General features: G+C 38.8%; 1 protein-coding gene across 2 annotated transcripts in view; it reads left to right on the top strand.

Annotated features, from left to right (window-relative positions):
- Positions 1-15,270, top strand: part of bod1l1 (biorientation of chromosomes in cell division 1 like 1) — a 67,312-nt gene that overhangs the window by 42,188 nt on the left and 9,854 nt on the right. Inside the window, exons 10-13 of one of the 2 annotated variants that reach the window (XM_087986573.1) lie at positions 38-4,802; positions 5,838-5,911; positions 9,814-9,928; positions 10,062-10,191. In XM_087986573.1, the coding sequence (XP_087842699.1) occupies positions 38-4,802; positions 5,838-5,911; positions 9,814-9,928; positions 10,062-10,191 (5,084 nt within the window). Of the gene's footprint in view, positions 1-37; positions 4,803-5,837; positions 5,912-9,813; positions 9,929-10,061; positions 10,227-15,270 lie in introns of both variants that reach the window. The other variant, XM_087986581.1, reaches the window with a different exon arrangement.

The following is a 15,270-nucleotide window of genomic DNA, read 5'->3' as shown; positions in this document are numbered from 1 at the left end:
TGTTTCTTATAATTTAATTGTAAATTTCTGCTTTAAGTTTCTTTTTCAGAGCAAAGAAAAGGTGGTCGCTTCTTCTATTTTAAAAGATTCCAAGAGTGCATCACCCTCAGATGTACCATCAAAGCCGTTGAGGAGACTTTCAGAGTGTATTCAATTAAATGAGAGTAGAAATGAATTGAAAGTAGATCGTGAGCCTTGTCGAAAACAGCTAAGAAGAAATTCTTCCACTCAAGATTCGGATGTGGAAGCATTAAAAGTGACGGGAATTAATAAACTTAACTTTGAAACAGAAGGAAATATGAATGATAAAGAAGCATCGAAGCAGAAAGATAAAGAAGAAAGTGATGAGCAAGTGATCATGTCTAAGAGTAGTTCTGCAGACAACGTTCATATAGATATTGATCACAAGCTGAGGAACCCTTCAGAGGAGAAAGCTATTCCAAATTGCCTCCATGTTTTCGTATCAAAGACTGGCAACAAAACTTCAGTTTCTTCTAATTCTTCAGATTTGCCTGTAGTTGAACAGAGCCAAGATCTTAAACTGAAAGAGTACTCAAAAGTGAAGGAAGACAAAGGTGATGAAAAAGGGAAAGAAAAAAGACGTGATTCTGAAAGCTTCTTGTCAAAATCCAGGGACAATATACAAGAAGACACAAAAGGCCATGAGAAGAACAAAGAAAAGAGGAGTGATGCTGAAAGTGCTCGACCAAAATTCAAAGAAAACTTTCAAGAAGATCCTAATGCCAGTGAAAAGTTGAAAGAAAAACAGAATAATTCTGAAAGCCCTTACCCCAAATTACAGGGAAACACATATGAGTATGTTAAAAGCCATGAGAAAGGCAAAGAAAAGAAAAATGAAGCTGAGCAGATTCGAACAAAATTTAAAGAAAGTGTGCACGACGATAAAGGCAAGGAAAAGAGAAATGATTCTGAACGCTCTCGGTCACGATCTAAAGAAAGCTTGCAGGAAGATGCAAAAGGCAAAGAGAGGAGAAGTGATTCTAAAAGCTCTTGGTCAAAGTCCAGAGAGAGAGTGCAAGAAGATTCAAGAAGTCATGAGAAAGTGAAAGAGATTCAAAACACATCTGATAGCACTCAGTCAAAATCAAAGGAAAATTTTCAGGAAGATGTGAGGAGTAAAGAGAAGAGAAAGAATTTTGAAGATGCACGATTGAGGTCCAAGGAAGATTTGCATGATGATAGGCGTAATGAGAAGAGAATAGAAAGGAGACACAATTCTGAAAGCTCTCAGTCAAAATTGAAGGAATTAGTTGAAACTTCACGTTTGAAATCAAAGGACACCTTGGAAAGCACAAAGTCGAGATCGAAGGACTGCAATGAAAGCTCTCAATCAAGATCCAAGGACAGTATTGAAAGCTCACGATCTAAATCCAAGGATAGCAGTGAAAGCTCACGTTCAAAGTCAAAGGATGCTGTTGAAAGCTTAAAATCAAAATCCAAGGACAGCAATGAAAGCTTACACTCTAAATCCAAGGATAACATTGAAAGCTCGAGGTCAAAATCCAAAGACAGTGTTGAAAACGCCAGGTCAAAATCCAGGGACAGTGTTGAAAGCTTGCGGTCAAAACCCAGGGATGGCTTTGAAAGCTCGCGGTCAAAGTCCAGGGACAATATTGAAAGCTCATGGTCAAAATCAAAGGACAATACTGAAGGTTCAGCGTCTAAATCCAAGGACATTGCTGAAAACTCACGATCTAAACCGAAAGACAGTGCTGAAGGTCTGCGATCAAAATCCAAGGACTCCATTGAAGGCTTTGGGTTGAAATCCAAGGATTCTGTTGAAAACTCACAGTCAAAATCCAAGAGTGGCATAGAATACTCACGATCAAAATCCATGGATAGTGTAGAAAGCTCACGGTCAAAACCCAAGGACAATGCAGAAAGTTCGAGATCAAAACCCAAAGACAGTGGTGAAAGCTCGAGGTCAAAACCCAAGGACAACATTGAAAGCTCACGTTCCAAATCCAAGGATGGCATTGAGAGTTCTCGGTCAAAACCCAGAGACAGCTTTGAAAGCTTGCAGTCAAAATCCAAGGATAGTTGTGGGAGCTCACGGTCAAAATCCAAGGATAGCAGTGAGAGTTCACGGTCAAAACCAAAGAACAGCTGTGAAAGTTTGCGGTCAAAATCCAAGGACCATGTTGAAAACTCGCAGCCAAAACCCAAGGTTAGCATTGAAATTTCGCAGTCAAAATCAAAAGACAGCACTGAAAGCACACAGTCAGAGTCCAAGGACAATGTTGAAATCTCGCAGTCAAAATCCAAAGACAGCTCTGAAATCTCACGGTCAAAATCGAAAGACAGCTCTGAAATCTCACGGTCAAAATCAAAAGACAGCTCTGAAATCTCGCAGTCAAAATCAAAAGACAGCTCTGAAATCTCACGGTCAAAATCAAAAGGCAACTCTGAAATCTCACGGTCAGAATCAAAAGGTAGCTGTGAACTCTCGCGGTCAAAATCAAAAGACAGCTGTGAACTCTCGCGGTCAAAAGCAAAAGACAGCTCTGAAATCTCGCGCTCAGAATCAAAAGACAGCTCTGAAATCACGCAGTTAGAATCAAAAGACAGCTCTGAAATCTCGCAGTCAAAATCAAAAGACAGCTCTGAAATCTCGCGCTCAGAATCAAAAGACAGCTCTGAAATCTCGCAGTCAAAATCAAAAGACAGCTCTGAAATCTCGCGCTCAGAATCAAAAAATTGCTGTGAAATCTCAACATCAAAATCAAAACACAACTCTGAAGGCTCGTGGTCAAAGTCGAGAGACAACTCTGAAAGCTCGCAGTCAAAATCAAGAGACAGCACTGAAAGCTCGAAGTCAAAATCAAGAGACTGCACTGAAAGCTCGAAGTCAAAATCAAGAGAATGCACTGAAAGCTCTCAGTCAAAGTCAAAGGACAATATTGAATGTAATCAGAAGGGAATGGAAGAAAGACATGACTCAGAAAATATTCAGTTAAAATCCAGAGATTCAGAGACATCACCATTAAAATCTAAGGAAAGGTTAGAGGCAGTCATTCAGTTTGAGAAAGCACAAAAGTGGCATAATTCTGAATTAGAGTTCAGAGAAACAGTATGGAATGATATCCAAGACAATGAAAAAGGAATGGAGAAGAAGCATGATTCTGTAAACACTTGGTCAAAACCCAAAGAACATTCAGAAAGCTCTCAATCAAAATTCAAGGAGAACTTGCAAGACAACATTCAAAGCAGTGATAAAGAAATTGAAAAAAGGCATGATTCAAAAAGCATGTATTTTGAGAAGTCCCGATCAAGGTCCAAGGAAGACTTGCAGGAAGGTGAAGTTAATAAGAACGTGGAGAAAATACATGATTTTGAAACTATTCAGTCAAAATCATGGGAACCTTTTCAACATTCATTGTTAAAATCTAAAGAACAGTCTGAAAGCTCTCGATCAAAATACGAAGAAAATTTGCCACAGGTTTCTCAAAACAGTGAGAAAGGAACAGACAAATGTATTTCTGAAAACATACAATATTTAAAATCCATGGAATACTCTGAAAGTTCTCGATCAAAAGAAGATCAAGAAAACATTCAAGACAGTGAAAAAGGCGAGGAAAGGAAAAATGATTTCCAATATATTTGGTCAGAGTCCAAAGAATATTCTGAAACTCTTCAAGAAAAGCCCCGAGGAAAAGCACAAAGCTGTGAGAATGAAGTAGAAAAGAAGGATAATTTTGAAAATGTTCGAACAGGATCGATGGATAAAATACAAAATAATCAAGGAATTGAAAAACTGAAAGAAAATGAGTCTCAAAATTACTTTTCCAAATCACCCGCAGTTAGCTATCAAGATACTCAAAACGGTGAAACAAAAAGTAAACTGGAAAACTTAGCTCCAGTGTCCAAAAAAAAAGTGAAATCTGCTCAAGGTATTGGAACTGAAGAAAGAAGTGAACCTGAGAATGATCAACCAGAATCTGAAGCGCACCTTCAGGAAGTTCTTGAAAGTAGTGAGACAGAGAAGAAAAATTATTCCAGAAGTTCAGAATCAAAATTAAAGGAACAGCAAATGAAAGATATTGACAAAACCGATGATACAGGGAAACATTCTGCAAACCTTACATCAAGTTCAAAGAAACAAGTACAAACTGATCAGAGTGCTGAAAAAGGAACTGGTACAGCAAGCTCCCAGTTAAAATCAGAAGAAAACATGGTGGATACACAAGTAATTGGACACAGTGACGCAGGAGATTTACTGGTGGAAACAGAGAAGTTTCTGAAAAGTGGAGACCAGTTAGAGGAGAGAAATGAAGCCTATAAAAGTGGAGCAAGTGAAGGCAGCCATTTGAAGGATGTGCTGAATGGTGATAAAGAGCAAAAATCTGTCCAAATCAGAACTGGTAATTGTAGTGCAGAATTGTTGCAAAAAGAGCAAACTGAGGACCCAACTCATAACCAAGCTGAAAGGATAAATGAGTTAAACATTCCTCTAAATGTGAAACAACAAGGCTTTCTACGTTCTCCTTATCAGACTATTTCTCCAGAAGCTCCAACATTAAATGATGCAAGTCTTCAACATCCAGCTGCAAGCAGAGCACAGTTTGTTCATTATAATCCTCCTTCACCAGCCACTCCAACACTTGATGAAAACTTCAGCAATGAGGCATCTTCTGGTTCCAAAAGTGTGGTTGAATCTTCTTTAGAAGATTCTGAAAAGCAAAAGGGTTGTACTTCAGCAAATATCAAAGAAGTTTTATGTAATGAACAGCAAGTTGAAGAATTGGAATCAAAATATGACCTGTTGAATGTGAAAAAACAAGGTAAGGAGAAAATGTACAATGATCCCTCATTGATTGGGTGACCAAGAATATTAAAAAACTCAATGTTAAAAATGCACTGAGAGTTTGGCTTTAGAGTTTTTGTATGGTGCAATCTGTTCAGAACCACTGATTTTCCTTCCCAATATTACAGGGGCAAGATTTCAACCAGTTCTCTCAGCTTTCTCAGTGGCAGTGTCTTGCTGTGCCTACAGGTTACCATTAAAAAAGGAACTACAAACCTGATAGTTGTGGAAAGCATTCACATTTTTCTCAAAATGTATTTCTCAACAGTGGAAAGCTTAGTGGTTTTGAAGTGATTTGATATGTCTACTATTGACTGCTCAAACTTTACCTAAGTTTGCGTTTTCGTCATGAATGTGTGTGTTGCTGGCAAGCCAGCATTTGATATCCATCTCTTATTGCCCTTGAGACGTTGGGGGTTGCTTTCTTGTACAATTACCTTCTGTTTGGTTCAGGTCCATCTATGGTGCTGCTGGAAAGGGAGTTTCAGCATTTGATTTTGCAAACATTGAAGGAACAGTGATATAGTTCCAAGTCAGGATGGTGTGTTGCTTGGAGGGAAATTTGCAGGTGGTGATATTCCCATGAGTCTGTTTCTATTGTCCTTCTAGGTGGTGGAGGTCATGAGTTTACAAGAAGCTTTGGTGAGTTGCTGCAGTGCAGATGGTATATAAGTACACGCTGCTGCCACCATGCATCAATCATGGAGAAAATTAATGTTTAACTTCGTGGATCAAGCCCTGTTTATTCTATTGTGTCCTGGATGTGCTTTTAAAGTTCATTGAAATTTAAAATCTGTACATATTACCATCCTATTGTGACAAAACAACTTCATGTTGATTAGATATGTATGAATAGACTTGGATATGAGTGAACAGAAATTGATATTTTTTTGCAGTGTTCCTGCAGGTAGCTGTTTTCTTTATGTGGATTTATGCCAATAAGAATGACAGAACTTGTAATACAAACTTGCGAAGAGTTTTCCTTACTAAATTTCTTTACCCATTCATGTAGAGTTGCCAGTTCAGCAGGATGTTGTATCAGAGATAATCACAAGTGCCAGTTGTGAGTGGAAAGATGAAGTTGCGGTAAGTAGCTTTATAGCAAGGGTACATGTTGCTGGAAAGTAAAATGTCAAATGGTTCAACTATCACTGGTGATTCTAGTGTGCTTCCTATTCCATGCCCTTCCCTTTCTGCTTTTGATATGGAACCTGGCATGTGTTCTGCTTACCTAATGGAATCCCTGACATTTAGTAACAAGTCATTTGTGAAAGCAACTTTCCATGATTTTGAAAAGCTGTAATAAACACCTCTTCCTGTGGGAGCAGTGCCAATTTTAAGGCTTTATAATTCAGTTTACTTTTGATTAAAAGGTGCTTTATTCAAATTGAAAAATAATGCTTCCTAATGAATAATAATTGCTTCCTTAGATATTCAGTTCAAATTTGTTAATTTGAATTTGCTATTCAATCCCAAATTTGCATTCAGACTTGTTTAAGCAGGCTTGGAGCAGCTTATGTACCAGGGCAATGTAATCTCACCTTGTACAAGATGGTGAATGAATTCACCAAATAACTTGACACCCTTGACCGTATTTCCATGTGTTAGCATCAAGATATAACATTCTTAAATTGCTGTCTCATAATCCAGTTTGCTTCCAAACAAAATGCTAACTTTTGTGAACAAAATGTTTTCAGGTGAGAGAAGACCTGAGTTAAAAAACTGTGATGGTTTGTAGTAACATGCAAAAGAATGGGGTGGGTAATGGTTGAAAGAAAGCTCTAAAGTTTGGAAATTCCCCTAGCAACACTTTTTTTTCACAATGTTGTTTTGTGTCTGTATTTCCCACAAAATAAGAAATCATATAATAGTGCTGCTTTTTTTGAGGGACTGTAGTCACTTTGTTGAAAACATATCTTAAGTCTGAAAAGTCATGTTGACATTTAACAACTGTGGGACTTACACCAAAACCCCTGAAAGAATAAGGCCAAAAGAAAGTGCCTGCAGTGAAGAGAATAATCTACTAGAAATTGCTTTCACAATTGTAAATTCAACTCGCCAGCTCCGTTTGACTATCATGGATTTCACATAGGTACAGTTAGTCAATACTGGTTTGATGAGCAGGCAATGATAGTGAGGCAGCCTACATCAAAGGAATGATTCCAATTTTTATTGTTGTCTCTGGCAACACTGCATTCATTTCTCATTTCTAACTAGTGAATCTGATAGCTAAACCGAGATCGAATGCATTCACGGTCAACCACAGAGTAAATCCAAATTGCACGTAGAATAGACAGGAAAAGTAGGTGATTATATTATATTATAATATAAAAAGTATATTAAAGAGCTAGTTGAGTTTTTAAGTTAGTATACCATTATTCACAGTCATGTTTCTGATAGTAGCCTGCAATTTATCAAATTATGCTTGACCAAGAAGTGACTGGTGTGTTTCTGGCTGATAACACAAAGTATTACATAATATTGTAAAGTGAACTTCTGCATTAGAAGCATGTATACTGCTCAAGTGTTCTTATTTAGCAGGTATGAACTTTGCTCACTGGCTAGCATTTATTGTCCATCCCAAGTTACCGTTGAGAGGATAGTAGTAAAGTGTTTTCTTCAAACCACTGCGGTCCATTTGGTGTAGGTGCACTCTCAATGCTGTTAGGGAGAGAGTTCCAGGATTTTGACCTGAAAGTATAGATCACATTGCTTTTGCTGATTTGGTCAATTTTTTTCAAAGAAAAAATGGTATTTCTCCTATGTTCTGTACTCATTAACATTAAGTAGTTCACATGATTGGAATTCTAAATGATTGATTTTTTAAAAATGTCTTGAATTAACCAAAGCCTTTATTATAGTCTAGATTGTAGCCTTTATTACAATATTTAATCTGTGAATGTCCATTTTATTCCCTGACTGCATTATCTTTCCTAGTATGGAAGGTTTGGAGCTGCACACCCTACTCCCAGCATTGGTCGAATGTGTAAATTCAAAGTACGACTTAGAATCCTATCAGCTTTATTTTAGTCTTTTCAAAGGAGTACTTTCTTTCACTTTCCTATTTCTATTAATTCTTGTTGTTAGCAATGCTAACATTTGGTATTTAATTTGGTACTGCTGAACCTTAATAATGTCTATGGCCAAATCATTTATGGCAATGGAAAGCAAGTTGTTAGTGGTGCAGACAAATCCAAGTCCATTCAGGTACTTGCCATTCAGAGTATCTATACCTCATCTTTGCAAGCGCAATTAGCCTTGTCCCAGTCTTCTGACTTGCTTCTATATGTAGATCCACTTCTTAGTCCCTAATTGTACCTGTAATCAAATATTTTCTGTCCTGGAAGTCTCAAGTACTGTAACAGGCAACCACCCATTCTCCTTCGATCACAATTTTTCATGATTACTGTATTTCAGGGAAGATATGTTACTCAGTGACACCCACTTTTTAAAATTCAGAAAATATGAAAGTTAAACAGTATACTTGTGTGCTGCCTTCTCCTTACTATTTGTGGACTGATTCTAGGGATGGTAGGACCTGTGTCTGAGAAGAGAATGAATCAGTTAGCATGATATTTGGTAGAGTTCAGAAGAGTGAAAGGGTAATCTTAGAAACCTATAAAATTCTAACATGACTAGGTGGGGTCGATACAGGAAGATGTTTCCCAATGACAGCGGGATCCAGAACCAGGGGTCAAAATTTAAGGATACAGGGTAAGTCGTTTAGGACTGAGATGAGAACTTTCTTCAGCCAGACAGTGATGAGTTTTTGGAATTTGTGATCAGAAAGCAGTAAAGGCCAAAACATTGTATGATTTCAAGAAGGTAAAGCACTTGAAGCTAAGGTGATCAAAGGGTATGAAGGAAAGTGGATGATCAGCAGTAACCATAATGAATGGCAGAGCTGACTAAAAGGGTTGAATGGTGTACTTCTCATATTTTCTTTGTTTCTGTGCATATGCCAGTGCATCTCTTATTTCACCGCTCGCCAACAAGTGCTTAAGCAAAGATACCTTTACCCAGCATTGTCTGTATAAATTGTCCCTCTCTCCACAAAGAAATGCAGTTCTTGATCACTGTTAAGTAGCACAAATTGCTTGATTCTGAATTTGTATTAATTGTAATTACCAGCTAGACCCAGATAATCTAACAATTAGGAAGGTCTCTTTCATTGAACATAATTCATTTTGTTTTATAGATATTTGCTTTGTAAGTTTAGATCCAGTAACCTGCAATCTGGAACAACTTAAACTGGTTTTCTATTCACATTGCTTCAGTCTATCTCAGTGTGTTGTACATTGAATAAAACAGGACAAAATCAGCCTTAAACTAGCACTGTCAAGGGATAAGCGATTTGCTGTATGATGTAAGAGGCTATGTTAATTTGTTTCAGTAAAATACATGAAATATTAGGTCTGAAAGCTTTTTTTAATGTTGTGATTTCACGTGAATTTTTTTGGCCAAGCGTTGATTTTATTTCTACTTCCAAGTACCTCTGTCCCTCTTTTTCCAATTTTCATCCTCCTGAATGCTCTAATACAAGCTGGAATATGATTTGATTGTTAATGACAGCTATCCCTTGTGTCACTAAAGTAACCACTTTACTTGGATACCTACACAATGAATGTAGGCAGGCTATTCAGCTGCTAATTTAAATTCTCTTCACCTAGCATTTATACCTATGCACTGCTGGTATGTTTGCTATATAAACTCATTAAAATTGTTCCTTCAAATAAAGAATACTTGGGAGTTTTGGATCAAATACTATCAATGCTTTTCACAATTAATTGCATTTGTGTGCCAGTTCTATAGGCAAAACACTGCATTGTAACAATTACAGTTCCTAATTAATATGCTATGTATATGTTGTACAGGTGAATATTTTGAGGACTCTGGAAGGATGGTACTAAATTTTCTGCTCAGGTGTATAATCTTGCTTTAAAAAAATCAAATGCAATGTGATAATATAAGTTTTCCTCCCAATGTAGGAGGAGCAATCTGTTAAAGGTGCTGAAGAGCAAAGTTCCTGTCAGAGAGAAAGAAAACCCAAGCGCTCATGCTCTCCAGTAGAAAATCTCTCGAAGCGAAGGCATCTTCATTCAGGTATGTATCGACCAATCTCGGTTTAACATTTTTCATACTGTGGTCACTTTTCAAATTAAAGACATCTTCTAATAGTTCGGTCTTTAGATACCAATACTAATGCATTTTCATGCTGTGTTATTAATGCCATTAGAGGAGAAAAATACAATAGAGGAAGAAATGCACAAACCCCATTCAGAAGCTGCACCAGTTCAAGAACAAGATACAGAAAAACCAACACAATCTCGAGGCAAAATTGCTACCAAGCTTGAAGAAAGAACAAGGTGATTTCCTGCTTTATAACTGACAATTTAAAGAGGTACACTTTTTGAAAAAAGAAATATTCAATTATTGTATCTTTCCATAGACTTTGTCCATTTCTAGTATTAAAACTAAGGTAACCTCCTAATAGCAGCACTTAGATTAAAAATTGTACAATTACACCTAGTCCTTTCTTCAAATTATCGGTTTTATGAAGTGAATAGTATGAGAAGTTGATGTATTTTACTTTAAGGGCCCTCAACCAGAAAGGCATATAATGAATTGAAAGGCACTTAACAGATCAGTAGAGGTTTCCCTTGGCTTTCACAATACAAGACCATAAGATGTAGGAACAGAGAAGGTCATTCGGCTCATCAATTCTGCTCCACCATTCAATGAGATGATGGCTGATCTGATAATCCTCAATTCCACTTTCCTAACTTATTACCATCACCTTTGATTGCCTTATTAATTGAAAATCTGTCTTTCTCAGCCTTGAATATACGTAACGAGCCAGCCTTTACAGACCTCTGTAGTAAAGAGTTCCACAGATTCACCATCTTTTGAGAAAAAATTCATCCTTATCTGTTTTATGTGGGTGATCCCTTATTCTGAAAAAATGCTTCTGGTCTTAAACTCTCCCACAAAGGGAAACAACCTTTCTGCCTCTAACCTATCAAGTCCCCGAGGTCGCCCTCATCTTTCTAAATACCAATGAGTATGGGCCCAACCTATTCAAATTCACCTCTTAAGACAGTCCTTCTGTATCTGGTATCAGCCCAGTGAACCTTCTGTGCACTGTCTCTTAGGCTAGGATATCTTCCCTTAGATAATGAGCCCAAAACGGTTTACAGTCTTCCAGTTATAATCTGACTGATACCTTGTGTAGTTTTAACACAACTTCCCTACTTTAAAACTCCATTTCTTTTGAAATAAAGACTAACATTCCATTTACCTTCCTTAGTACATGCTGAACTCTGCAGCTTTTCTCTATTAAAAATAATCAGCTCTTCGATTTTTCCAGCCGAAGTGCATAACTTCACATTTTCCTGCATTATAGTCTGTCTGCCAAGGTTTTGCCCAATTGCTTAATCGGTTTATACCCCTGTGCAGACTCTTTGTCATCCTCATCAGTTGCCTTCTCACCAACTTCTGTGTCATCCAAAAACCTAGCTATAGTACATTCACTTTCTGCATCCAAGTCATTAATATATATTTAAATAATTGTGGCCCAGCACTGATCTCTGTGGCACTCCACATGTTGCCATCCTGAAAGTACTCCTCTTATTCCAACTCTGTCTTCTATTAGTAAGCTAATCCTTTATCCATGATAATACACTACTCCAACACTATGGGCTGTTATCTTATTAAGAAGCCTAATGTGTGGTACCTATCCCCCACCCTTGGGAAAAGACTTGGGCTAGTCACCCTATCCATGCTCCCCATGATTTTATAAACTGTGTAAAGTCACCCCTCGGTCTCTGATCTTCCAGGAAAGATTGCTCCAGCCTGTTCAGCATCTTCTCCCTAGCGAAGAGAAAATGAGGTCTGCAGATGCTGGAGATCAGAGATGGAAATGTGTTGCTGGAAAAGCGCAGCAGGTCAGGCAGCATCTAGGGTACAGGTGCCCGAAACGTCGATTCTCCTGTTCCCTAGATGCTGCCTGACCTGCTGCGCTTTTCCAGCAACACATTTCCATCTCATCATCTTCTCCCTAGCTCAAACCCTCCAATCCCGAAAATCTTGTCAATCTTTACTAAGCCTTTCAAGTTTCACAACATCCTTCCTAAAGCTGGAAGACCAGAACTGAACACAGAACTCCAAAAGTAGCCGAACCAATGTCTTGTACAGCTGCAAATGACCTCCCAACTCCTACACTCGATGCTCTGACCAATAAAGGAAAACATATCTAACACTTTCTTCACTACCCTATCTACCTGCAATTGCACTTTCAAGGAACTGAATAGACATTCCAAGGTCTCATTTTGTTTAGCAACACTCCCCAGGACTTTAACATTAAGTGTATAAGTCCTGCCCTAATTTGCCTTTCCAAAATGCAGCACATATATCTAAATTAAACTCCATCTGCCATTCCTTGGCCCATTGGCCCATATGATCAAGATCCCATTGTACTCTTGAGGTAATCTTCGCTGTCCACACTTCCAATTTTGGTGTAATCTGCAAGCTTACTATCCATACCTCCTATGTTCACATTCAAATCATTTATATAAATAACAAAAACAATGCACCCAGCACTGATCCTTGTGGCACAAGGCTCCAGTTTGAAAAGCAATCCTCCACCACCACCACCCTCTGTCTTGTACCTTTGAGTCAGTTCTGTATCCAAATAGTTAGATCTCCCTGTATTCCATGTGATCTACCATAAGGAACCTTTGTTGAGCGCCTTACTGGAGTCCATATAGGTCACATCCACCTCTCTGCCCTCATCAATCTTCTAAAAAACCTAATCAAGTTAGTGAGACATGATTTCCCACACACGCAGCCATGTTTACTATCTCTAATCAGTCCTTGCATTTCCAAATGCATGTAAATCCTGTTCCTCAAGATTCCCTCCATTAACTTGCCCACCACCGATGTCAGGCTCACTGGTCTAAAGTTCCCTGGCTTTTCCTTACCATCTTTTTTTAAATAGTGGCACAACGTTAGACAACTTCCAGTCTTCCAGCACCTCACCTGTGGCTATCGATGATGCAAATATCTCAGCATGGGGCCCAGCAATCTCTTCCCTAGGCTCCCACAGAGTTCCAGAATACATATGATCAGGTGCTGGGAATTTATCAACTTTTGTTTTAAGATATCCAGCACCACCGCCTTTAAAATGGACATTTATCTTTTCACGTTCTATATTTTCCATATCCTTTCCACAATAAACACTGATGTAAAATACTCGTTTAGTATCTCACCCATCTCCTGCAGTTCCACACATAGGCAGCCTTGCTGATCTTTAAGGGGCCCTATTCTATCCCTATTAACCTCTTTGTCCTTAATGTATTGTAGAATCCCTTTGGATTCTCCATAACTCTATTTGTTAAAGCTATTTCATGTCCCTATTTGCCCTCCTGATTTTCCTCTTAAGCGTAATCCTACTGCCTTTTTCTCGGGATTCACTCGATCCCTTCTGTCTATATCTTTTTCTTGACCAAAACCACAATTTCTCTAATCATCCAGCATTCCCTACACCCACCAGCCTTGCCCTTCACCCTAACAGAAACATACTCTCTGGACTCTTGTTATCTCTTTTTGAAGGCTTCCCATTTTCCAGCCTTCTGTTTACCTGTGAACATCTGCCCCCAGTCAGCTTTTGAAAGTTTTTGCCTAATGCCGTCAAAATTGGCCTTCCTCCAATTTACAACTTTAACGTTTAGATCCAATCTATCCTTTTATATCACTATTTTAAAAGCTAATAGAATTATGGTCAGTGACCCCAAAGTGCTCCCACCCCCTGGCACTTCCGTCACCTACGCTGCCTTCTTTCCCAAGAGTAGGTCAAGTTTTGCACCTTCTCTGATGGGTGCATTCACATATTGAATCAGAAAATTTTCTTCTACATGCTAAACAATTTCTCTCCATCCAAGTCCTTAACACTATGGCCGTCCAGTCTGTGTATGGAAAGTTAAAATCCCATACCATAACCACCCTATTATTCTCATAGATAACTGAGTTCTCCTTGCAAATTTGTTTCTCAATCTCTTGCTGACTATTGGGGGATTTATAGTACTATTCCATTAAGGTGATCATTCCTTTCTTAGTTCCACCCAAATAACTTGCCTGCATATATTCTCAGGAATATCCTCCCTAAGTACAGAAGTATTGTTATCCTTAATCAAAAACACCATCCCCCTCCGCTTTCTGTCCTTCCTGTAGCATCTGTACCCTGAAACATTAAGCTGCCACTCTTGTCCATCCCTGAGCCATGTCTCTGTAATTGCTATGATATCCTAGCCCTGTGTTCGCAATCATGCCCTCACCTCATCTGCCTTACCTGATAGGCCTTTTGCATTGAAGTTTCATTTAACAGACCTACCTCATTCTCTGCTTTGTTTCAAACTGTTTGACTTACTCTTTTCCCAACTGTATCAGTCTCAGACTGCTGTCTTTCCTCACCATCTCCCTGGGTCCCAAACCCCACACCACACCCACCCCACCCACTAGTTTAAATCCTCCTGAGCAACTGTAGCAAATCTCTCCACCAGTATATTAGTCCCCTTCCAATTCAGGTGCCCTTCATATACAGGTCACTTCTATCCCAGAGAGATTCCAGTGGTCCAAAAATGTAAATCCTTCTCGCCTGCCCCAGCTCCTGAGCAATGGATTTATCTGCTCTGTCCTCCTATTCCTACCCTCACTAACTTGTGGCACTGGGATTAATCCAGATATTACTATCTTCAAGGATCTCCTTTTGAAATTCCTGCCTGACCTCCTCTATTCTGTCCTCAGAATCTCATCCTTATCTCTTCCTGTGTTGTTAGTTCCAGTGTGTGCAATGAGCTCCCACTGGTCCATCTCGCCTTTAAGAATATTTTGCACCCTTTCTGAGATATCCTTGATCCTGGCATCAGGGAGGCAACACACCATTCATGTATCACTGTTGCTGCAGAAGCATCTGTTTGTGTCTCTGACTAGAGAGTTCCCCTACCACAATCGACCACTTGGAATGTAGCATACCCTTCATAACATTAGAGCCAGTCTTGGTACCAGAAACCTGGCTATCATAGCTACATTCCCTGAGAGTCTTTCACCCACTACATTTCCCAAAGGAGCATCCTTCAGAAATCTGAGCTTGTCATGCTGATTCATGATTAGTTTTTGCAACAAAATGTCAATTCTTCCATTTTGGCCTTAGTTGCATAGGTGACCTTTAGTTAAATAGATGAGCACCTTCATGGAATTAATTGTGATCAGTTGGGTATGAAAGGATTAGTTGTCTGTGCTAATGCTAGGATTTTCACAGTAGCATCACATAAAACTGTTATGACTAGGACCTTGTATCATACCTGATATTCAGGCTATAAAGGGATTTGGGGGAGAGTGGTGCTGGAAAAACACAGTTCAGGCATCATCCAAGAAGCAGGAAAATCACG

Source organism: Chiloscyllium plagiosum, unplaced genomic scaffold (genome assembly GCF_037043375.1).
Source record: "Chiloscyllium plagiosum isolate Xiang-an unplaced genomic scaffold, Cpla_swu_hap1 HiC_scaffold_1, whole genome shotgun sequence".
In the NCBI taxonomy this organism is placed as follows: domain Eukaryota; kingdom Metazoa; phylum Chordata; class Chondrichthyes; order Orectolobiformes; family Hemiscylliidae; genus Chiloscyllium; species Chiloscyllium plagiosum.
The sequence above is the reverse complement of the archived record's forward strand: the minus strand, read 5'-3'. Positions and strand labels throughout refer to the sequence as shown.